The sequence below is a fragment of the Drosophila rhopaloa genome, unplaced genomic scaffold (genome assembly GCF_018152115.1).
Source record: "Drosophila rhopaloa isolate 14029-0021.01 unplaced genomic scaffold, ASM1815211v1 contig_115, whole genome shotgun sequence".
In the NCBI taxonomy this organism is placed as follows: Eukaryota; Metazoa; Arthropoda; class Insecta; order Diptera; family Drosophilidae; genus Drosophila; species Drosophila rhopaloa.
Genome location: NW_025334990.1, coordinates 5,016,732 through 5,041,120, shown reverse-complemented (window position 1 = coordinate 5,041,120; position 24,389 = coordinate 5,016,732). Strand labels below are relative to the sequence as shown.

The 24,389-nt window shown below is 39.5% G+C and overlaps 3 protein-coding genes across 8 annotated transcripts; all 3 read left to right on the top strand.

Moving 5' to 3' along the window:
- The first annotated feature begins 736 nt into the window (after positions 1-736).
- Positions 737-2,124, top strand: LOC108053373. The gene is made up of 3 exons (XM_017135997.2): positions 737-1,097; positions 1,481-1,519; positions 1,582-2,124. Exon 1 carries the CDS (start codon positions 824-826, stop codon positions 1,052-1,054), a length of 231 nt encoding a protein of 76 aa, XP_016991486.1. The 5' UTR covers positions 737-823; the 3' UTR covers positions 1,055-1,097; positions 1,481-1,519; positions 1,582-2,124.
- Positions 1,738-24,277, top strand: LOC108053371. 6 transcript variants are annotated; one of them, XM_017135992.1, is made up of 12 exons: positions 1,738-1,848; positions 7,417-8,138; positions 17,122-17,457; positions 17,813-18,068; positions 18,210-18,808; positions 18,918-19,200; positions 19,269-19,512; positions 19,570-19,736; positions 20,296-20,565; positions 20,998-21,162; positions 21,257-22,356; positions 22,441-24,277. In XM_017135992.1, exons 2-12 carry the CDS (start codon positions 7,950-7,952, stop codon positions 23,242-23,244), a joined length of 4,413 nt encoding a protein of 1,470 aa, XP_016991481.1. In that variant the 5' UTR covers positions 1,738-1,848; positions 7,417-7,949; the 3' UTR covers positions 23,245-24,277. The 6 variants fall into 6 exon arrangements, with proteins under 6 accessions (XP_016991481.1, XP_016991480.1, XP_016991479.1 ...); XM_017135991.1 differs by lacking the exon at positions 1,738-1,848 and adding an exon at positions 1,898-2,000; XM_017135990.1 differs by lacking the exon at positions 1,738-1,848 and adding an exon at positions 1,933-2,039.
- On the top strand, positions 13,480-14,489 carry LOC108053372. Its single transcript, XM_017135996.2, has one exon. It carries the CDS (start codon positions 13,731-13,733, stop codon positions 14,370-14,372), a length of 642 nt encoding a protein of 213 aa, XP_016991485.1. The 5' UTR covers positions 13,480-13,730; the 3' UTR covers positions 14,373-14,489.
- Positions 24,278-24,389: the final 112 nt, after the last annotated feature.

Here is a 24,389-nt window from a genome sequence, read left to right as displayed (position 1 = left end):
CTGCCTGGAGGTATCAGTTCTAATCATCCGTACATAAAAGAATCACAGAATTGTAAATTATACTTAAGATTTTAAGAAATAAATACCATATGACCTTAAAATTGTGACTGTAATGTACATAATTAAAATATTGGATCTTATACTTATCATATTTTATTGCTTTAAGTTATTATATTTGCTTGCTTACTTACAGGTGGTTAAAAAGGTTGCCTTACAAATTAGTGCACTAGTCCCAAAAACAATATTCATCATATAAATACCTTTTTGATTTGATTTTTAAAAAGTTTTTAAAAGCTCTTTGCATTATTTAAAATATATATTTTAGATCTAACAATAAATTGTTAACCAACATTTTTGTTTTGCAGCTTTAGAAATTTTTTCCAAGTGAATGAACAACTTTTAGCTGACGTCACGCGACTCCAATGTCAGTAACTCCCACTCTCTCTTAGCCATCTCTCCCTGTCCCTCTCTCCACGTCTCTCTCTCAACCCACGCATTTACCGTTTTAGTGATGTAGTGGAATTCCCGGCTCCATTTTCATTCAGTTGGCTGCTGGCGGAGAGTTGAATCAATGGCCAGCTGGAAGGCTTTCATTCATGGAGCGGAGCGCATTCCAGGATGCCAATTAGTTTGGTGCGTATTCCAAGCTGCGCAGGAAGGAGAAAAGCCGTTACAACAGCAGCCGCCGAAAATGACTTCAAAAAATGACTAACAAAAACCACATAATCGAATTTTACAGTTTCTATTGAACAGAATAACATTTCCGAATTGTTTTTTTGCTTTTTAATTTTTATTGAATTTACCAATTTTATACGAGCAAACAATGGTGTCCTTTGGCTGTGTGGCAAAACTTTTACGCGGCTTCGAGTGCAGCGCCAATACTTGGGTCAAGGCAGTAAATCCCGGGTGGTACGAGGCGCGCGCGATTCCAAAGACCATGCTGATCGAGAAAGTGCGACAGGTGGCCCAGACGACCAGGGCGATTCGCCAGCGACCCCAAACCGCTGAGGCGCCAAAAAAAAGCACCAATCCAAGGCGCCAGCCTTATCTCTAGTTTCAAAAAGAGATATGTATTTATAACTAATATGTTCTAATTGGTAAGTGTTTTTTCTTAAATACACAAAACAATTTATTTGGCGTCTAAAAGTATGCCAAGAAATTGATTCTGATTTCCACTAATTATTTTTATGGCATATTCTTGTGCCCACATTCTAATGTAGAAACACATATTGAACTTTTGCCGCTTATGAATTTGATTGAACGTAATTGAATCAAATTTATATATTTAAAATCATGTTTCTACACCAGATCCTGCAGCGGAAATAAATTATTTTATTAAGTGTAAAGTTAAATTTAATTTTTTTACAGTTTATGCGAACTATATATGTTTTAATTATATATTTGATGCAATGTGTGTTAATGCGGTGTACGTCCATTAGAACTGAACTATTATTAATATTTTATTATTTTATATTTACAGATTTAAGTGTTTTTCCCCCGATGCAGATTCAGAGTGTAGGTATGTATTCCAGAAATTCAAATCTGAAATCAGTGTTGAATAACTTCCAATTTCGCCCACAGAGTTGCCACGCAACAGTTATCGATTTCGGCATCTTTGCTCCGGCGACGCGCGGTCACACCGAGTCGGTGCCGAGTTTTTGCTTCGCGAGCAGGTGGTGTTGTCCAATCAGAATCGCCGTCGACGGCACGAAAAAAAATTCCAATAGAATAGCCGAGGGCGATTATTTATGTGTGTTAATGTTAAATGTTAAATGCAAAATTACGCGTCGCTCGCTTCGCCCACGCGAATCCGATTGTTCAGTGCAAACACCCAAGTGAATATAATATGTAAGGCAGAGGCACGAAGCCAGCAACAAAGCGCCAGTGATAAGCGCAATAATATAAATATAATATAGTATAAATTCAACGTGAAAAGAAATCTCGCCAGCCAAAGAAAAGCAAAAAGCAGAGGCAGCAACTCGGCGACAAATGGAAATAAAGTAAAATTAAGGAGAGAGGAGAGATAGAAATCGTAATGTGTAAGCGGGACCAGAGCGTATGAAAAAAAAAACAAAGAAAAAACGTCGGAGCCAAGATTAAATAAATTTACAAGTGTGTTTTGTATTTGACCAGCTTTTGTGATTGTTGTTGTTGTTGCGGAGGCTGAAAGAAAAGCGGAATAACAACAAAAGCGTTTTTACATGCGACTGTATGTGTGTGAGTGTGTGTGAGCAACTATTTCCAGTGATGAGCGCGTGACACACTCCGTAGTTCCATGATTTTACAATATGGAGTGTAATAAATGCGCTCGTGACTCACGCAGCCACATCTAACGGCCCCTGAGATGCGGAAGCTAAAAAACATTCATGAATGGCAATTATGTACCGTGCGCTGCGGCAAGATTTACCTTCGATTCGATCTGTGGAAAAAAAACAAAACTGCGCGTACGATTTTCCACTTTGGAAGTCGTGACGTTTTCCCATGCATAACGGTGTATGTGTGGGGGCTCTCTTTTCGCTCGCTCGCTTGCTTACATGTGTGTGTTCGTGCGTACGTCATGGCAACTCCGGTAAAACGCAAATAAGGGGCAGCGAAAAGCCAATTGCCGTTGAGTGGTCTAATTGGACACCTTGCGCATTACTTGTTTATACTATTTACCATTTGGCGACCCGTTATCAATTGCAGGTGCTTTCTCCTGTAAACGCAAGTGCGAGAGTGTGAGTGTGTGCGTGCGACCTCGACTAATTTTTATTCTGTCCCCACACATATGCAATTACACGGAACAAAATGTGTCTTGATAAGGTTTATGTTTTTAAAAGGACTCACTTTACAGAAGTTGAAAACCGACAGTTCTTTAGTAAATAAGCTGCATACGTTTTGATTGGTATCTTTAAAAGAGTAAAATTTATTTAGAAAGTTCCTCCATAAATGACAGCATTATGCCTTGAACACCATAGTTAAAATTTAAATTTCAAATCTAAAACAATTTGTTTTGGAAGTTTCTTTACAATGATAATTGTGGATTAAATCTTTCTTCACAATTATAATTATAGACTAATAATTCAACTTCTTTGGAGATCTATTTTGTCTTTTTAAATAACACAGAAAAAAAACAAGAAAGGAAAGCTAACTTCGGGCGGAGCCGAAGTTGAAAAACCCTTGCAGAATATTCTGCAAATTATATTCTCCAAAATTATTCATATGATGCATTTTTAATACTCATAAAAAATCCCACCTTCCTAACTTTAAAAACACCAAAGTTATTTCATTTCCGATCAATCAGTTATATGGCAGCTATAGGATATAGTCGGCCGATCCTTATGAAATTTAATATGTCGAATTGATTGGGCAAAAATAAAACCCATAGAAAATCCCAACTTCCTAACTTTACAAATACCAAAGTTATGGCATTTCCGATCAATCAGTTATATGGCAGCTATAAGATATAGTCGGCCGATCCTTATGAAATTTGGTAGGTCGGATTGATTGGCCAAATATAAAACCCATAGAAAATTCCAACTTTCTAACTTTACAAACACCAAAGTTATGGCATTTCCGATCAATCAGTTATATGGCAGCTATAAGATATAGTCGGCCGATCCTTATGAAATTTGGTAGGTCGGATTGATTGGCCAAATATAAAACCCATAGAAAATTCCAACTTTCTAACTTTACAAACACCAAAGTTATGGCATTTCCGATCAATCAGTTATATGGCAGCTATAAGATATAGTCGGCCGATCCTTATGAAATTTGGTACGTCGGATTGATTGGCCAAATATAGAACCCACAGAAAGTCCCAACTTCCTAACTTAACAAACAGCAGAGTTATGGCATTTCCGATCAATCAGTTATATGGCAGCTATAGGATATAGTCGGCCGATCCCGGCTGTTCCGACTTATATACTGCGTGCAAAGGAAAGAAGGGTGTGTGCAAAGTTTCAACTCGATAGCTTTAAAACTGAGAGACTAGTTTGCGTAGAAACAGACAGACGGACAGACGGACAGACGGACAGACGGACAGACGGACAGACGGACAGACGGACAGACGGACAGACGGACAGACGGACATGGCTATATCAACTCAGGAGGTGATCCTGATCAAGAATATATATACTTTATAGGGTCGGAGATGTCTCCTTCACTGCGTTGCACACTTTTGACCAAAATTATAATACCCTCTGCAAGGGTATAATAATTTACCTTCACTTATCTGGGGTACATAGGGCTGTTTCTTATCTGTGTATTTGTACATAGATCTTAAGAATTTCCAAATTGTTTCTGTGATTATGATAACATTAGGTGTCCTTCCGAATAAAATATATACACATTTACATATTCGGTTTTTCTAAAAGTTTATTATTTAAGGTTAGGTGTTTGTATTCCTTGTTCGATAAGTTTAAAATCTTTAACATTTTTGGTTTATGTGTAAGTTTTTCTGTAGTTTTCCTGTGAAATTCCTTGACTCCTTGGGACCACAAACACCGACACAACTACATAAACTGTTGCTGCGCCCCCGCTCACACACATGCTAATGCGGGCCCTGCTGATAGTCCCTTCTCCCTCTACCCTTCGCCAATCGTTGGGGAACTGGCGACGGTCTCTCGCATGTTTGCCTTGCTCTATCTCCCTCTGCCCCGCCACCCACCTTCCACTCCCACTCGCCCCCTCTCTTTCCGTCTGCTTTTCTGTCTGGCTTTGGCTGCTGTGTAAGTCCAAGTTCTCTAGCCCCCGTTGTTGTTTCTGCTTTCGGTTTTCGCCTTCCCTATTTCGCTTTCGGCTTGTTGCCTCATTTATTTTACTTGTCGCTCTTTTCGGCCTTTCGCTTGCCGTTGTTTTTTTGTTTTTTAATCATTTTTGCCTCTCTGATTTGGTAAAAAAAAAGAGCCAAACAACTGGGATCGCTACTGCTAGTTATCAGCAAAATTGGCCAGATACGTACATAGTACATAGTTTTGCTGCAAAAGCAGTCCCAAAGTATTCCCGTTCTAAGTGAAACTTGCTGTAATGAGATTATACGGCAAAGGCACCAAGTTAATTTCAACAAATTCGTACAATTTTATTGCTTATCTCAAAATTCAAGTATTATTTCTCGAGTCGGACTATTAAGAGGAATAAAATTTTGATTAGTTAGTTTATTTGCCAAGATGCTTCAGACATATATTTTAAATTGTTTGGATGACAAAGAAAAAATTCATTTTACAACAGATATTACAAAATTATCGCCTTATGATTCTGTTTTAATTCGTATTGTATTGACCACACCAAAACGGTCCACTTAGAAAATTAAACCTTAAAAAGAAATTGCTCTCATTTTGTGTGAAAATCAAGCGAGAGATTCCCAAGTTCGAGTCCTATAATTTTTGAGATCAAAAATAATGAAATCGATAAATTTTTTTTTTCTGAGTGTATTGCTAGTGATTCAGAATTTATTGTTTTGAGTAATAATAATTTCCTTGGGAAAACCACAATTAATAATTTATTATTTATAATTTATTTATGTAGGTTTTTCCAAAAAGGTTTATTTTGTATGTGGTTGAAAAAGATAACTTTTTTGACGTCATGTTAATAGTCACAAAATATAAAGATACAAATATTGTAATCCAAAATATTAAAATATTCTTAAATATACAAAAAGATTTAACGAGAATTGTACTTATGTGCAGATCAAAAAAATTCTTGAACATAAACTACAAGTAAACCAATCGAGTTGAGTTATATTAAATGTGAATTAAGAGTGTAAGAGGACACTCCTTTTTGAGTGCATGGTGATTTTCAGCGGAAGCGGCACCTTTGACCCGGTGACGTCTTTTGCATCCCCACCTCACCATCTTTCTCGCTCACTCCGTGTCGCTTGCTCTCTCTCTGCGCTGGAACTGTGCTGTTGGCTGGAAGCGAGGCCGCAGCCTCTCCGGCTTCAGTTTGCCGAGAACTTCCAAGTTGGAAGTTCATTCAGCTTTGACTTTTGACTCCGTGCGCTTCGTTCTCCGGTTTTTCGGTCTCCGGTAGTTTGCCACCCACTTGCTAACTTCCCATTCCCCAAATACTACAACTGTTTTGTATCTTCCCATGATTAATGCAAATAAACAAAGAAAATCGTATCGAAAACCTTTCAGAAATGTGAGAAAATGTGAGGGAAAGAGAAGTGGATGTCCAGCTGCCGCTGCTCTTTTCACACCCGCGAAATATCACGAGAAAGTTGGGGGAAAACAATTTGTTTAGATTATGTGAACGCGAGTGTTGGGTTAATGTTTGATCATCGTCGTCGCCGCCTGCTTCCTCTTCTTCGCACACACTCTGCTTTAAATTGATTTCAATGAGCTTTTTTGACGATTCTCTGGCCCGCGTGCTCCCCTGTTCTTTCTCCCCCGGATAACCCCTCTTTTTCGCTTGGCGATTATGTGCGAATGTGGCTGTGCAAGTGCCCGGTTTTCATACGACCTTGATGCTGTACATTAACCCATTGAGAGCCCCTCTCTCTCGCCCTCTTCGCTGGGCGATCGGCTTACAAAAAAACCAGACATGGGCCCTGTTTTCTTCTTCTCATTCGTGGTCTTACCTCTCTTCGTTTCTTTAAGTTTACTTTAGTTTACACTGGGCGCCAAAACTAAGCGCCATAATTGCTCATTTCAAAAATAGCTAGCACAATTCCACAGAAGTCAATGAAATTTCAAAGGATAATAAATCGGTTATTTTTGTTATACAAACAATTAGAAAAAATTTCCAGTACTAAAAAATTCTTCCGAAAAAATTTGTTATCATGTGAACCTTGAACATATAAAATATTTATATACATATGCAAATAATATACTAATGTACTAAATTATGAGTCAACTTACTTTTTAGATAGAGTAAATATTAATCGGATACTTTAAAAATAAAGTTAAATTGAATAGTCAAGTATCTTAACTATACTTTCCAATGATACGTGAAATATTTTTTATGTATGTACTTTTTTCTAGGCAAATTGTCTTTCAGATAATTATTAAAAATCGATTAGTACATGTTTGGAAAACTAAAAATTCAATTGATATATAGAGGTTCCTGTTTTTAATTAACAATCATTGACCCAATGATCAGAAAATGTCATCTGTATCTTATAATAAACAGCTAAAATAATACATTAATTCCAAGCTGGCAATTCAAAGTGCAAAACGTAGCGACCGTGGTTATGGCTGGAAAAATATTTCATGTGCCTTTTGTTTTCTTTGAGATTTCTGCCCGAATAGATAACACTGGCTTGTGTTTTTATTATTTTTTTTTGCTATCTTTGGTGTTTGTTTTGCTCATTAGCCCACACGCACACACGCGCCACGCCCACCTGCGATAAAGAAAAAAAAAGAAATGAAAAGAAAAACCAAGGTCAAAAACTAGTCAAAGTTAAGTACTTATTTAATAATTTTCTTTTTCCTCAAGGCGGTGACAAAAGTGAAAAATCGAAATGTGAAAAGTAATTTGCGTTCGAACAAAGAACCATAAAATTGAAACTTGAAGGCGTCGTAAAAAAAAAATCGAAAAGAAATAAAAAGTTCGAGGAAGTGCTTGCTGTTTAAATAAATAAAAAGTAAATAAAGTGAGAATTGGAGTTGCCAGGTGGGCATGGCCCACTGCCCGCCGAGAATCCGCTGGAACAACCAAACGAGAAGCTGCCATTGACCTCTTAATCGAATTAAGTGAATATATTAGAAACCACAAGCTACGCATCTCACTGTTGCTGGCGGCGGCTCTCCGTTCTCCAATCTCCCGCATCCCGCCACCAATTCTCCGGTTCTCCGTTCTCCGGTTTGTTAGTCTCGCCGCCAGCAAATGAACTTGCGTTCGAACTCCGCGACAAAAGAAAATGCATTTTAAGTGAATTTCCTGTGCGCAGAAGGCAATTACGCAGCTGATATCCACTCCAAAAACCCCGTGCCAGCCCCATCCCCTCCGGCAAGAATAACGCATCTGCGATGGCCACCACACCAACGGCTGGCTCAGCAGCTCAGACCTCAACGCCACAGAACTACAAGGTGCCATCGACCAGCAAGATATCCGTGGACAAGCTCCTGCGGGTCGGCTACTATGAGCTGGAGAAGACCATTGGCAAGGGTAACTTTGCCGTGGTTAAGCTGGCCACGAACATTGTGACCAAGACAAAGGTGAGTTCAATAGCGAATCCCTTCAACAGGTCCCCATCCCCCCAATTAACGAGTCGATATCTAGTTAGTCATTATAATGACTAATCGAGTGTTTGTCTTGAAAATTGAACGCAGGCGGTTAAAAGATTGATTATACATGCTATACATCAAATATGTACAAACAAAGGTACAACAGAAATTCAAATAAAAGACTAAAACAAGAAAGGAAAGCTAACTTGGGGCGGAGCCGAAGTTGATATACCCTTGCAGAATACTCTGTAAATTATATTTTCCAAAATTATTCATATGATGCATTCTTAATACTCATAAAAATCCCAACTTCGTAACTTTAAAAACACCAAAGTTATGGCATTTCCGATCAATCAGTTATATGGCAGCTATAGGATATAGTCGGTCGATCCTTATGAAGTTTGGTAGGTCAGATTGATTGGCCAAAAATAAAACCCATCGAAAATTCCAACTTCCTAACTTTACAAACACCAAAGTTATGGCATTTCCGATCAATCAGTTATATGGCAGCTATGGGATATAGTCGGCCGATCCTTATAAAATTTGGTACGTCAAATTGATTGGCCAAATACAAAACACATAGAAAATCCCAACTTCCTAACTTTACAAACACCAAAGTTGTGGCATTTCCGATCGTTCAGTTATATGGCAGCTATACTATATAGTCGGCCGATCCTTATAAAATTTGGTACGTCAAATTGATTGGCCAAATGTAAAACCCATAGAAAATCCCAACTTCCTAACTTTAAAAACACCTAAGTTATGGCATTTCCGATCGTTCAGTTATATGGCAGCTATAGGATATAGTCGGCCGATCCCGGCCGTTCCGACTTATATACTGCGTGCAAAGGAAAGAAGGGTGTGTGCAAAGTTTCAATTCGATAGCTTTAAAACTGAGAGACTAGTTTGCGTAGAAACAGACAGACAAGAATATATATACTTTATATGGTCGGAGATGTCTCCATCACTGCGTTGCACACTTTTGACCAAAATTATAATACCCTCTGCAAGGGTATAAAAAAGATGGATGAAACTAACATTGTTTTAGAGTTTTGTCTTCTCCAAGCATTATTTAATTAAATATTAACTCTTAATAACTTTAAAAGGACATGTTTTTAAACTGTTCCAATGATATAGTACACTAAAAATTAACAAATAACCTAATAGACAGTTAATGCGGTATTATTGAGCCAGTTCGCAATAAAAATACAGCGTTTTTTAAAAGGTGCGAATTAATTATGTAGGTTCGCTTTCATATATTCGAGTGCTCCATTCTTCCTTTCGAAGAAGAAATGTGCCAGGGACCGAACTAAACTCTTAAAATTATAGATTTTTAAAGAAGTGCGCGCCATAATGTAAATTGAATGTTTTTCAACCAACCAGTTCATGTTTCTTGTTGATTTTTGCGCAAATGAGTTGATCAAATTGATTTTAGTTGTTGTTCGTTGATGATTTTGTTTATTGCCGCGTAAATATGTGTACAATAATTATTTACACAAGTTATTGACAATCAGAAGATTCGTTTCGATTTCGGCATCTCGGTCTTTCTGTTTCGGCTTCGGTTGCTTGGTTTTTTATTTGCTTTCGATTGACAATGTCCGGGGAAGGGGGGAGTGGGATCAGGAGGTAGCAATCGACAGATGCTAATTGAATCGCATTTGTAAAACGCTTTAAAAGTGTGAGTTTTTGCCATCTCTCTCATTGATTACATTACACCCGTGTGCATGTGTGTGTGTGTGAACCTTTTGAGGAAGTAATTTAATTTTGCTTTTTGTTTTTGATGACATTTGCATTTACGAATCAGTTTTTGTTACGTTTTTTTCCCTTTAAGAGTTTCCTGCTATAAAGTCAAATCAAGTTGATGAGCTGGGTAAATCACAATAAAGCGCCTTTATTTTTCCTGGCTAATATACTATAGACGTTACTTAGAGCGTGTAACAGATTGACTCACCTGCATCCTTATGGCTTTTTTTTATCAGTTTCTGTGTGTGGGAACGTCGGATGAAGTGCTAACACAACAGCAACAGCTGTGACACTTGATAATTGGGATTGTCAAGAGAAATACTCACTCATGGCAGCTACAAAAACAGCAATAAAAAAAGAACTTTAATCATCAAAGTGAGGGAGGAAAAAATAAGGAAAGATTGAAACGGGGAAAAGAGAGCTGAGAAGAATGCAAATTGTTAGAGCAAACAATCGAAATGAATTTTTGCATAATTGACAACGTTGAGGAATCTGTGAAGAGCACGTGACTCTGTCGAAATCGATTTTAATAATTATCGCCGGATATGACATGATTGAAAAGGTTCATACCACTAATTCAAAAAAACCAAACGTATGTATATTGTATATAATTTAAAAAAATCGGTTTTGTTTTATTCCTTTTCTTTTAATCTACAACTGTGACAATAATATCGAAATCAGCTTGTGAAATAAAAATGGGGATGCTAATAATTTGTTTTATTATTTAAAAAACCTTATTAACTTTCTTTAATTTTTTATCAAAACAATTTTTGTGCCGTACTTTTACAAAAGTCCCAAATATTTTGAATAGGCAAGTGCCCTAAACAGCTGCTTTAAAATTAATACAATAGCAAACCTGTATTATTTAACAAGCTTCATGACAGATAGGCAGATCAGCTTCTTTCGTTTAGGTGAATTGTTTGTTGACTGTAACAAAATTTAGTTTCCCTCGATAAGAACACAGCTGTTCGAAAATTTGAAGGTCCAACGGTGCTTACTTATCTTATTTGTGCATTGCCCATCCAATGAGCATGTACATTGAACTCACTCCATATAGAATATGTACATTTGAAAGTTAAACATGAGTATGTTTCGGATTTTATTTGTATGTAGTCTTAGAGCCGGTGGCTTATCTCTCTTAAGCGCATTTGCCAAAAATTCACTATTATCAATGGAAAGTGGCAAAAGTTCATTTGTGCACATAAACAGGGTACATAGCAAACAGAAACGCGCTAAGGTAAATAACTTAAATAATGATTATTTGTTTAAACCTAGGAATCGCAGAACAATCGATAAGAAAAAGGCGATATTGAAGTATAACAAAGTATCATAAACCCGCACCATAAACTAGATTAAGTGATTTCTCCAGTAAAAATCTATAAACTGAGGCTTGAAAACCAACCATTTAAACACCTCATCCAGACAAAATTTGCTTTTATTAATATAAATATAAAATAATAAATAATATTAATTGTTTGCTTTCTTTGTTTGATGTTCTACGCTCTCTTGATCACTTTCACGTGTTACTTTTAGCTTACTTTTTTTGTGGGGAATGTGTTTGCACTCAATTGGCAAGTTTTATTTTAATTGAATTTTTCGCAGTTGCCTTGGCAACTGTTTTAATGCTCCAATTGATGCAATTAAGCACTAGCCATGCAGCGTAGCCACTTTATGTCTCTCGCATTTGCCACATAAAAAAATAAATGACAATTTAAGTTTATAAAAATGGTTAGAATCTAAAAATTATAAATTAAAAAGTAGTAATTAGAGTTGTATAATATTTTGTAGATCAATCCTAAATACCTTTTAAATTTTTTCCTATTATAAGTCATTTTTAAATGCACATTAAATTGATATAAATTTAAGATATCTCTAATTCAGTTACAATATAAATGTTTAAATGTGGGTATGATCTTTATTGTGAAATAAAATATAAAGGTGTGAAATATATGTATGTAATACCAAAAATAATCTTACCATACTTTAAGACATTAATTTTAAGTGATCTTAAACGCAAGTGGTTTTTGTGATACTACTAAAAATGTTAATAAAAATATTGTTTTTTTATCTATCCTCATTTTCTTTTGTGTGGCTCGCAGTGAACATTTCACCGAATTATAACGAGGTGCCAAAGTAAAGTCTAGTAATTTTAACACTATATTTTTCTCCGTGCAGCCCTATTCTCTGCCCGTCTTGTTCACATTTGTTGATTGATCTTTCGCTATGGGCAAATATTTAAGCTGCCGTCTGAGCGTTGCCTTTTGGCCAGCAGACCGAAAACATGTTTGAACACCCAACACGCGTCAGACCGAATACAACGGGTGGAGGCAGGACAGTGTATGAAATCGTTTAACAATTTTTATTTACCTTTTCATTAACAATTTCGCGGCTTTTTGCTGCTCGCTTTTTGTTGTCTGCGGTTTTTATAATTTTCGTGTGTGTTTACAAAACACCAAAAAATCATGCGCACTAAATCTAAAGGTCGTCGTTTTTATTTTCCTTACTATTTCCCGTTCTTATTTGCCTGGCTGCGATAGTAATAAAAGTATGTTGGTTTTCTTTCTCTTTCTGCAGCAGCAATAGAACCCATACATTGTCGGCATACCAATGATAACCGAAAATGTTATCAAGTGGTGTTGTTTCTTCTGCTGATTCTTCCTCGGCGACTTTTTGTCACCGTCCGCAAGAAAAGTAAATTCGCAAATCAGTCACGTGCGTTGGCCCTCTCTTTTGCACGCCCACACCCACAGCAGAGTGGGTGGGGTGGGTCGCTGTTGGAGGGAGGGAGACGGACGTCGAACAGCACGCGCCAAGTTAATGCTCCCTGCATGCTTCACTCCTCCCATTCACAGGGCTCTTTCGATTGTTTTGCTTTTGATTTGACTTTGCAGGCGATAGCAAAACAAATAATAAATCAACATATTCTCAAGTGTTTCCTCCGCATAAACAGTCTTGCTTCCATACCATGAACTTTTGTAATTTGAACTAACTTAACTTAAATTTCAATAATATTATACAATGTGGAACGCCACAATTTTCATTTCTTCATAATTTAAAATTTTTATAACTTCAAAATTGCCATAACGATTAATACAATTTTTATCTAAAACCGAAATGGCCATGTTTATATTTGTATGCCTGGAATATAATATTTTCCAAAATTATAAATCTCTTAAAACTACATATGTATAAAAATATTAAAAAATGTTTCTTTATGTTTCTTAAATATCAAAAACAATAAATTCTAAGATGTTTACAAAAATTGTAAGCTTCAATTGTTAAGTATACGTTGCAATTAAAGAAGTACCACTGTATTTCCTTAACCATATTTGCGGTTTTCATTGAAACTTTATTAGCGCGCCAAACTTCTGATCGACACTTGAGGTTGTTGGGTGGATTTTCCCTGTCTACCACGGGTACTGATTAGAAATTAGTTAACTGCGAAAGCAGTCTTATCCCCCAACCAGTTTGCCCCATTTCCATTGGCAATTAAGTAGGCCATGACATGGAAACTGTAATTGTAGTAATCGATTTTCCATTTCCACTGAAAGTTGCCGCCACCGGTTGGAAATTTTTAAAATCCAGGCAAGCCAAATAAAGTTTACTGACCCCAGACAAAGGAGAAGAAGAATAGGTGGTGCAGCAGCCACGAAAAGGGGGTGGGAAAGGTGAAAGCGAAGGAGGTCGCATATCGATTAAACACGCGGAAAGAGGAGGTGGGTGGGTGTGCTGGCAACACGTTTGATTACCCCGTGTAAATAACAACAACACGAACACTGCAAAAGTTGCAAGGACTCGTTCGTTGGACGTTGTGCAACGATCACATGTTACAGAAGCCCCATGGAAAATCCAAAAGTCGATGAACAAAAGCCACCGGCTCCAAAAGCCCAGGCACCGGAGAAACCCATTCGTAAGCGGACTCAAGTTAAGATTCAAACCAAAACCAGGACTCCAAAGCCAACACCTACCGCCATACTGTGTGAATTAACTCGCCTGAAGGCCCAGCAAAAATATCTTGAATGCCATCAGGTCAAGCTAAACCCCAATAATTTTATACTCCATGACGATGAGGATACAATGGATACTGATCAAAAGTCAGAGGGTGAAAGAACTGCTTCGGAAAACCCAGAAACAAGCCGAAATCCGCGACTGAACAGTTCCTCCACTGCAGAATTAATTAGCCTGATCAACGAAATCGAGCGGGAGAAACTGGAAATAAATGAGAAGTTACTGCAATATCGCACTGCCAAGCGTGGAGAACTTCAGGACATGTGGCATTTTGTGGCCACCATAAAAGAGGACGTCTTCCGGCCAGAACGTCTCAGTCAGTACACAGTAAATGCTCTAAGAGAAAAAATCATTGGCGTGAATACCCAACTCTATCGTTTATCTGCCCAGAACTCTAAAGAACTCGAGGAGTTGAAGGAGGAGTATGAGAAATTGGAGCGCGAGAATAAACTTTTATGGAAAGGTAGCATGTAGCTTTAAAGACTAGATCAATAGAACATATTGCTATTTGCAGAAATACTTGTTAATTACAATTTAAAGATAAGAATAAGTACCAATTAGCCGCAAAGTTGCGAGCTTATATTGAAAATATTTTTCTTTATTTTATTGAAATTATATTTAATTTGAGTCAAAAAATATTTGTAAGCATACTTTATTTACTATAACAAAAGTATAATCAAATGTAACCAAAAACAAATAATAATTATTAAACTGTCACAATTAACGGACAAGCGCAAAAACCCCAAAGTCTGTTAAAATACTTGTTATTAATTTGGATTACTAAATCCAATAAAGTATAATAGAAATAATAGGTTTTGCACCTGAATGCATTAAGATTGGTATGAATTACGATTTGCAGGCAAATATTTCTGAAATTCTTGACATTGTTTCAGGGCTCTTATTTAATGACCGACACTCGTAATCAACAACATTTTAGACCTTGCCTTGAGTTTGCCTTTTAAATCAATAGGACCTTTTGATACGATTTTTTTTTGCCTTCGGCTGAAGGATTCCTAAAAGGAGGCGACACTGGTATTTTTTGCAATGCCTGTTATAGTTGTTGTTATTTCTGGTAGCGATTATTTTGAAATGTCTCATTTGCGAGCAGGGCTTGAGGTTCATCGCATTCGCCGGCGACCAAAAGGAAAGGTCAAATGGCACGTGGCAATGGCATTTCTGTTCCCCCTCCTTCTGATTCCCCCTTATTCCGTTGTTAGCTGAAGTTCACACTGCTCACGTGGCATTGGCGATTTCTAGGGCGTAATATCAGTGCAGAATCAGCTTTTGTTTCATGCAATTATGTAAAAGTGTCAAACTCATCTCGCTACCCGTTCACTATCTCTTTCGCTCAGTAGACATTACGCATACGCCGCATTGCACTGCTGAGAACACATTTTTGTCTTTACTATAAACAAATAGTTTACATTGCACACTTGCCTCAAGTTCAAAGTCTCTCACAGTGGCATTTATATAGAGTGTGATTTAATTTTTTTATTGCAAGTCGTTTGATTGAAAATGACAGGACTTGTGTCCATTGATTTAAAAGGAAATTTATATTTATATATAACAAAAAAAAACCCTTAATTACTCAGGAAACAGAACGAATTGGTTTAAACGTTGAGCAAACAATAAGAAAAATGTTTAAAGAAACCGGTGGCGATGATGATGCTTTTGCTCAGTGTCGTCGAGCGAGAGAGCAAGTGCTCAATGAAAAGAGACGGGGCGAGTGAGTGAGTGTAGGCTTACTTGTGTTGTTAATTATTTAACATTGTGTTAAATTTTTTAAATGTTTTGCGAATACACAAAAGCAAATAAACAGTCAGCGGCGGCAACGTCGTCGGCGGCGAACGAAAGTCGTGAGCAAAGAATGTTTTTGTCTTGTCTCCCTTGACCGCCACCGCCCCCGCCCCCCTCTCACCCGCCGGTTGGCTCCCCTTCCGCCCCGAAACCGCCATCTCTCAGCATCGCATATTCACATATCCGTAGTGATCCCGAGATCCGAACACGCGCACCATGTATGGCGCTGTCATCGTGTGTTGCTGCTGTTGGTGTTGCTGCTGTCGGTGTTGCTGCTGTTGGTGTTGCTGCTGCAGACTATGCGCCACCAATCCACCCACCTAGAGGCTTAGGCCCTGGCAACAGCAACGAATACAGTGTCTTATATTATCATAGCATTGAGTACTAAATTTGGTAATGGTATCATTTAAATACATAAATATCAGAATAATGTTTTTAAAATAAACATATTTCCTTTATTTTAGTTATAAATAAATATCAATATCTATGATTTATGCCTGGGAACCAATTGTCTATTAAATCATTTTGCTTATGCTATAATTCTAATTATTAAATTAAACATAAAGACAATAAGTTAAATTAGAATTTAACTATTTTTTTCAATGTATTGCTGCAGAGGAACTGGGTGAAAAACAGTCTTTAAATTAAATATTAGAAAATTTAGTTAATATACTTTTAAATTTAAGTGGATGTGGAGAAAGCATTTTCACTTAATTAAACCTATTAGACTACAAAAAGAATTATAAAGGAAGTAGCTCTTTATTACAAATTGGTTTTAGAATATTAAATCTGCCATTCGCATTTCTAATAGGCAAGCGAATTAATTTTGTATCAACTTGCGTAATTTTCACGGATCAATACTTACCAATGTCAGCAAGCCAATTAATTTTCTGTACATTTCTTTTTTGCTTATGTATTTGCAGTGTTAAATATGAAATATACTAAATGACTTAATTTGTGATAAGTGCTTTAAATTTATGTAATTGATTTTAGAAAATCGAGTAAAGCAAATAAGTCTTTTATTATTATTTAATACTGAATTTAAATAAATAAATAAACATGTGAATATTTTTGAATAGAGTAGGTAATGTTACTGTCTATCTAAATGTATGCAGTAATGCAGTTCATAACAATAAAAGTCAATTTTTCAAAAAGTCAAATTCTTGCTTTTGTGCCACTGTTTTGTTAGCCAAGCGAGACACGTTTTTTTGGCCGGCCCACGCAGTTTAAATTTCGGGGCTCTCTTTTTTTTTCTCCCGCATTTTAAAATCTCATTTTTCCCTTTTTCTCGCTCCACTGCCAATGTTCGTTCGTTCACCTGCGGCCAAACAAACCAGAGAAACGACAAACAATTAAGCAGAGAATGACATTTTTTTGGTTTCTCGACTAAATGTGTTTCCCTATTTGCTCTCGAAATCTTTTGCAGGTTGCCATCAAGATAATAGACAAGACATGTCTGAACGAGGAGTACCTGAGCAAGACGTTCCGCGAGATCTCCATACTGAAATCCCTGCGGCATCCGCACATCACCCGCTTGTACGAGGTGATGGAATCGCAGTCGATGATCTACCTGGTGACTGAATATGCGCCAAACGGTGAGATCTTCGACCACCTGGTGGCCAATGGAAGGATGAAGGAGCCGGAGGCCGCACGCGTCTTCACCCAACTCGTATCGGCTGTCCACTACTGCCACTTGCGGGGGGTGGTGCACCGCGATCTCAAGGCCGAGAATGTCCTGCTCGACAAGGACATGAACATAAAGGTGAGTGGGGGTCATCATCACATAAATTAGTGATGTGGCTGAAATAAGACATATCCGATTAAACTTTAAAAAATATAAGCATATAATTATTAATAGGATACAAAAGGATTTTATTTTATTTATATTTTGTAGTAGATTGTGAATTCATAAATAATTTGTCTTCCCAATGAAGTTTATCAAAGAAAACTTAAATTACATATATAAGTTTACTGACGAGAAAAGATTCTAACGTTGAAAAAATAATACTTCAAATATATATCATTAAAATATTTGTAATTGTTAGAATTATATAAGAAGTAACTTAGCTAAATTTAATTTTAGAATTTGCTCTTAAACGTTTTCATATTTCTTGCAGCTGGCAGACTTTGGCTTTAGTAATCACTACGAAGAAGGCGCCACTCTAAGGACCTGGTGCGGATCCCCACCCTATGCTGCTCCAGAAGTATTCCAGGGACTGGAGTATGACGGACCCAAGTCGGATATCTGGAGTTTGGGCGTTGTGCTGTACGCCTTGGTCTGCGGAGCGTTACCCTTCGATGGCAAGACCATCTTGGAGCTGAAAAGTCGCGTAGTGTTGGGCAAATTCCGCATTCCCTTCTTTATGTCGCAAGGTGAGCATACAATAAAGGAAATGTAACGATTTATGGAATGACGTATTGCAGCATTGACATCTGAAAAAAACCTTGCAATAGCTTGTTTATCCATTATCCATAGTAGAAATAGTAGACTAATTAAAAATTTGCATCTTTCAGAATGCGAGCAGCTAATCCGCAACATGTTGGTGGTGGAGCCTGACCGGCGATACACCATCAAACAGATCATCAAGCACCGCTGGCTCAGTGAGTGGCAGTCGGAGATGCAAGAAGAGGAGCGCTTCGATTCCCTATCCTTTGCATCCGGATCGGGGACGGTGTCCAAATCGGCATCCACATCCTCGCTGGGCAGTGTGGCGGACTCACCGCCTCAGCTGGACTCGGTGGTGATGACGCACATGCTCCAACTGCCCGGACTGACCGCCGACATGATCGCTCAGTCGGTGCACGAGCAAAGATTCGACAACATCTACGCCATTTACAACCTGCTGCAGGACAAGCTGCAGCAAAGACGGCGCGAAAACCAAAGACTGCAGCACCACGCCAGCCTGGCCTACTCCCGATCCCGCAAGACGAGCATCACGACGGGCGTGGTGGATCGCTCGGAGCCCGTAAAGCAGGAATCTCTGGACCGGCTCAGTCCGCTGAGCAATGCCAATGCCTCCAGCTCGGCTTTGGGCTTTGGCTGGTCCGATGTCGCCGTGGATTTGGAGAAGTTTGGTGACTTTGAGCTCGAATGCCTGGCGCGATCCAATGAGGTAGGAAAGAGGCTTCAAATGAAGAACCCACAAATGTTTTAATGACTCATATGTCACCATACATGTAATTTTGAAAGATTTTTTATTAATTGACCTCCTTTTCTTCTAGCCTCCGATTAATCAGCAGCACTTGAGCGCCCAGGCTGGCGGAGGCGTCAACGGGGCGAATACGCGACGGCACACAGTGGGACCCGGAGATGTGGCTCACGAGCAGGCGCTGGCCAATCCCCATGTACCGCCCATCGACTTTAAGTGTCCACCGCAATGCAGTGATCCCACACAGCTGGTTCCCTACTATCCGGTTAATCTGCCCATGTTGCAGAATCAGCCCCTGCAAAATCTCACCATCAAGGATCAGCATCTACTCAAGCCGCCTGTAGTAATGGGTGCCAGTAAGTATTGACCATTGGTCTAAAAAAAACCATTTACGAATATACTTACGTTTCTTTTATCTTGTCAGGCTCATTTGGACGTCGTGCCTCGGATGGCGGAGCGAATCTTCACATCTACTATCCCGCGACGGGCACCGTTGTGGGTCCAGCTCAGGGTCAGCAAATGGAGACAGCCGGGTACTATATCAATCCCAATTGTGGCACAGATCCTTTGGCCGTGCAGGAGTTGTCTCCGCTTAACGAACAGGCAGGATCCCAGATGCAGTGCTGCCAGGAGAATGCCACCGGCGAATGCAACGAGGAGCTGCAAAGGTTGAATTGGGACTTACTTCCTTTATGAGGCCATGATAACAATGTTCTTCTTTGTAGTTATATGCAGAAGCGCGGAGGAACCCAGCGACATACGGTGGGATGTACGGAGGATCTCTCCGTGACACATGGCCCGGGACCCGGATCACAATCCCAGGCGCCAACTACCTCCTCCAACATGCGGCAGCGGCGAACGGGTCTGCTCACGGTCACCGAAAGGCCGCCAGGTGCGTTTAAGTGGCTAGCTAAGAAAAGAGTTTGGGGATTGATTTTACAAAAATCCTGTGAATGAAACAAATTTTAAACAGCTTATAAATGTCTTCATTTAGTTGAATCATTCCTAAAGTATATCAGTAATTTGAAGCTGCCATAAAATGTCATTTTGGCTAACTTATTTAACGTTAATGTTTAAAACAAACAAAAATAAGGAAATCAAAATTAAGCAATAATAATTAAAACTGACTGAAAGTATTTAAAGCGCTTAAACGGTCGACTTTGCTGCATGGCTCTATTAATAGCTTTAATTCCGTCTTAAATTGTATAATTAAGTATTTTATTTGTAAATTGACCAGTTGTTAATTTTGTGTCAAACATTTATTTATAATTTTATTACTGTATTAATTTTATGGTTTGCTTTTTATACTTTCTTTTTATGTAAACATTTTTGGTTTATTGCAATTGATAATTTTGCATCGCCCGCTACTGCACAACAACAACAACTACAACCGCTACCGCTCCTGATCTCGCTGCTTGAAATCCCCTCTACCTAATCCGCATAAACGATAGTGATTCCCCCTGAGCTAATTCGCGAGGTTGAGTCTCGCATGAACCGCGACTATCTGCCACCCACCCTGAAATCTCTTAGCCAATCGCCTCCCAATGGCACATACCCGGTGGGCGTGGCCCTGCCCTTGGGCATGTCGAAGGGTGTGTCGCCACCCCACTCGCTGCCTTTGGTGGCATCCGCCGGTGGGTCCGTGCCCCTGGTGGCGGCCAATAACCGGCGCATCCATCCACGCATGGGCCACCCGAAGTTGCCCACCGTTCAGGAGGGTGGTAAGTCTTGAGATATTCTCGCGTTCTCCTGAAGATAGGTTATGATCAGGGTGACCATAAAACTCATAATAACTTAAATTCATTATTTTGATTCCTTTAATACTTGAAATTTATTTATTTTGTTTTTAATTGAAATAATTGTTTTATTAAAAAAAAGAAAATTATAATAATGAGCTTGTAATTAATTAAACGTATAGTTTAAAATGGTAACTTTATTTTCACTACCCTAAACTTAATTACGTCTGATGTTTAGAAATGAATATAAAACACTTACGTAAATACTTTCTCTGCTTAAAAACTTAACTATAGCTTATCATATATATGCAAATTCCGGTTTGAAATACTATATAAACTAAAATGCATTTACAATTGGTTGACATTTTCCCTCCATTTCCTCTTCTGTACTTTTTACCCCCGCTGCTTGCAATTTAGCGACAATAGGACGTTACAGTCCAGTGCGTCGTGCCTCGGAAGGATCTAAGAGCCAGTTCCAAGGACCGCTGCAGGAATGCCAATCCCTGCAGAAAGGTATTGCACAGAGAAACTTTTTGGTTGCACCCAGTCCGCCGCTTTTAGAAAATTCGATCAGTTTGCCAGGTAAGAGACGAAGACCAAAATTAACGCCACAAGCTTCGACACAAGCTTATCCTCAAAACGAATATGAATAATTTTAAAATTCTGTTTTTAATAGGTTCGCCCATACATGGCAAACCTGGCATGGGCTTGCAGCTGGCCCTGCGGCGTGGCCATGACATAGAAGTTCCTCCGGAGGCCATCAAGACCCTGATGCCAGCCCTGGATCGCTTGGTCAAGGAGCAGCGCGTTAGCTTCGAAATAGCCAACAAGATAATCTCAACGCATGTGGTGCCGATGGATTTAGCTCCTCTGCTGGGACTGGCAGCCCATGCTTCGAGTGCGGCGACGGTTAGTGGAGGACACCTGGACCAGAGTCACTTGTTGCACCACCAGCAGCAGCAACAGCAGCACCTGCTTAGCTTCAGTGTTTCCCCACTGAGCCTGCCGCAGGGTGGTGCGGTGAATGCCTCGCTGACCTCCGCCAAGCAGATGTTTGGTCAACCAATCTGTGGCTACCCGCCATATCAGCCCATGACCCTGGCCCTGCAGCCACAGCATCAACAGCAGCTGGTGGGCCAGTTCAGCAGCATCAATCTGGGAGCCAGCAACTCAAATTCGAGCAGCGGCTGCCAGTCGCCGGTTTACAGTAGCAGCTTCAGTGGCAGTTGCTCTCCCAATCCTTACCTGCCCTGCCCTGGCGGTGGCTCCTCTCCGCTACACCAGATCACCAAGGGAATCTCTGGATTGAGCACTGGATGTGCTGGTGGCTCCATCACGAGGGGCACCTCGGCCGCGAGCGAAGGAGCAGCTGCAGCCGCCGCTGCCAATCAACCACTGGACCTCTCCATGGATGTTTGCGGCGGGATGATGGATCAGCAGCCCACGGACTATGCAGCAACCAATTGGTTCATGCCCACAGCTTCGTATTACGATTTGAAACCGCTGAATCTATCGCCTGCACAACCTGTAAGAGTAGTGCCAACGCCCCCAGCGTCACCCAACTTATGCATCATCCAGGAGGAGAATGGGAACGGGCAGATGTGTCACACTATCAGCACGGGCACGCCATATGCCGGCTGTACCGGAGGAATTACGCCGCAGATATGCCTCACCGATGTCCAGGGCAGCGAGATTACGTTGGTGGCTTTATCCTCGGACAATAGTCGCGATAGCGAGGATTCCCTGGAACAGCACACACCTGTTATGTCACTGCAGGTAAGATCAATTTTAATTGCCTAAAAGTTTTTAAGAGAATCGTAATTTTATTGCAAAATTAATTATAATTAAATCTCCTTCTAGGGCCTGATCATTACGGAACCCAGCAGCGATATGCCTTCAATTACCAGGGGGATTGGACGTAAGACCAGCCTGGACTGCGAATCGAGCGGAGGAAGTCATTGTCCAGTAGGAAGTAGCTCCTCCCACCCCGGCCAATCACAAGCCCAGGCTCAAACCGAAGCCCAGTGCCGAAGGGGCAGCGACAAATCGCTGGGCTTCTCGGACGATTCGCTTAGCAACGACTCGAATAACCTCTCGCCCTGCCAGGAGCCATCCGCCAGCTCCGGCTTTAAGTCGGATTCTCACTCGGAGATGGGCGATCATACGGAATGCGGTCATCTAACACCCGATTCCATGTGCGACTCGCGGCGCATGTCGGATGAGATGTGCTACGAGGTGCCGCTGCCACATGAGTGCTCGAATCTGGACTCCACCCGCATTCTGGAGATGGTGAAGCAGACCATAGACTCTACAATGCCACCCAAGGGCTTTGTGCTGCACAAGGGAAGCATTAGTTCGGAGGATAGTGGGGCAGAATCGCGTCATAGTAGTGCCTCCAATGCATCCAGCTCGAATCCCTTGGCATGCGAGGCGGCCTCGCTCCTGGCCTCACACTCTGGCTATGGAGAGCCGACCACCAATCTTAGTTTGGAGTACTCGGGCGGACTGCAGATCGAACTGCAGGTGTGCGAGGGACGCAGCCGGGATCACCATGGAGCCGGCAAGGGCATCAAGTTGCGCCGTATTTCCGGGGACCAGTTCGAGTACGGAAAGATCTGCCAGCAGTTGATCAGCACCATCACCATGCAGCAGGTGGCAGGCTAAATTGAGGAATCCCGCCCTGCTACCTACCTAAAATGACTACTCGCCTTGCCTAAACTCTGCGTAGCTGTGATCAAAGCCGATATGTACGATATAGCCATCCTAAAAAGTAGCAATTGGACAGGAGTTAGCTTTCAATTTCCTAAGCAAGTTTATCCCTTTCCCGATTTTCGAGTTCAGTAGCGTAATCAAAATTTTAAATATCAATTATAAACACTTTTTTAAATTGTTCGTCGACCACACCGATTCTTAGCTAGTTAAATTCAAAACGGAACGTGTATATACGTGTAGAGATAATTCAAATATTCGCAAAAATATTATATATATTAACGATTTACGCACATGCCAACATAGTTTAGAGAATTTGTAATACAAATTGGGTGGCGAAATGTTTTTCAGCAACAGGAGCAAGTAAAATACATTCCAGTAGCAGAAATTTCATACAAAGGAAACCAACGTTCGTTCTAGCCGTAAAGTTTATTAATATTTAGAACTATACTATATATATATATATATATATATATATATATATATCGACTAATGTTACTTTCGACTTTTGTGCAATTCGTAAACGAGATATATGTGTTTATTTTGTCAACTCAGTTCAATGACTATACGTACATCTATATTTGCATGAGATATAGATAACCTAAATGTTAATATATAGGTGATTACTAAATATGTAGTTAGTTTGCAGTGGCAATTCGTAGCTCCGATTAGTGGTAAGCTCTTGATTCCGTTAAATATTAAACATTTTTTTATGAATGTAGTGAGAGTTTGTTCAGTTATTATACACACACGATCTATGGTTAGAGTTATATTCTACGAATTAAACACTACATTGATACATCTATTTTTTAATGAAAGACTGCTGTGATTTTAAATGTAATTAATTAATTTAAAGCGAAAGAAAGAATAAGTAAACAACAAAAAGGAAAAACAAAAAACTACAAACTTGAAACCAATTAGTTATATCATTATATAAATAAACAATTCAACTTTATCTTAAATAAATTACCAATTCTCCAAACATTAACTAATGTGGTTTTTGATGATTATATTTAAAGCTGGGGAGTATGAAATAATATATTTAAAGTAATAAATGGTTTAATGGAAGAGAGGAAGAATCAATAGAACATGTAATAAAT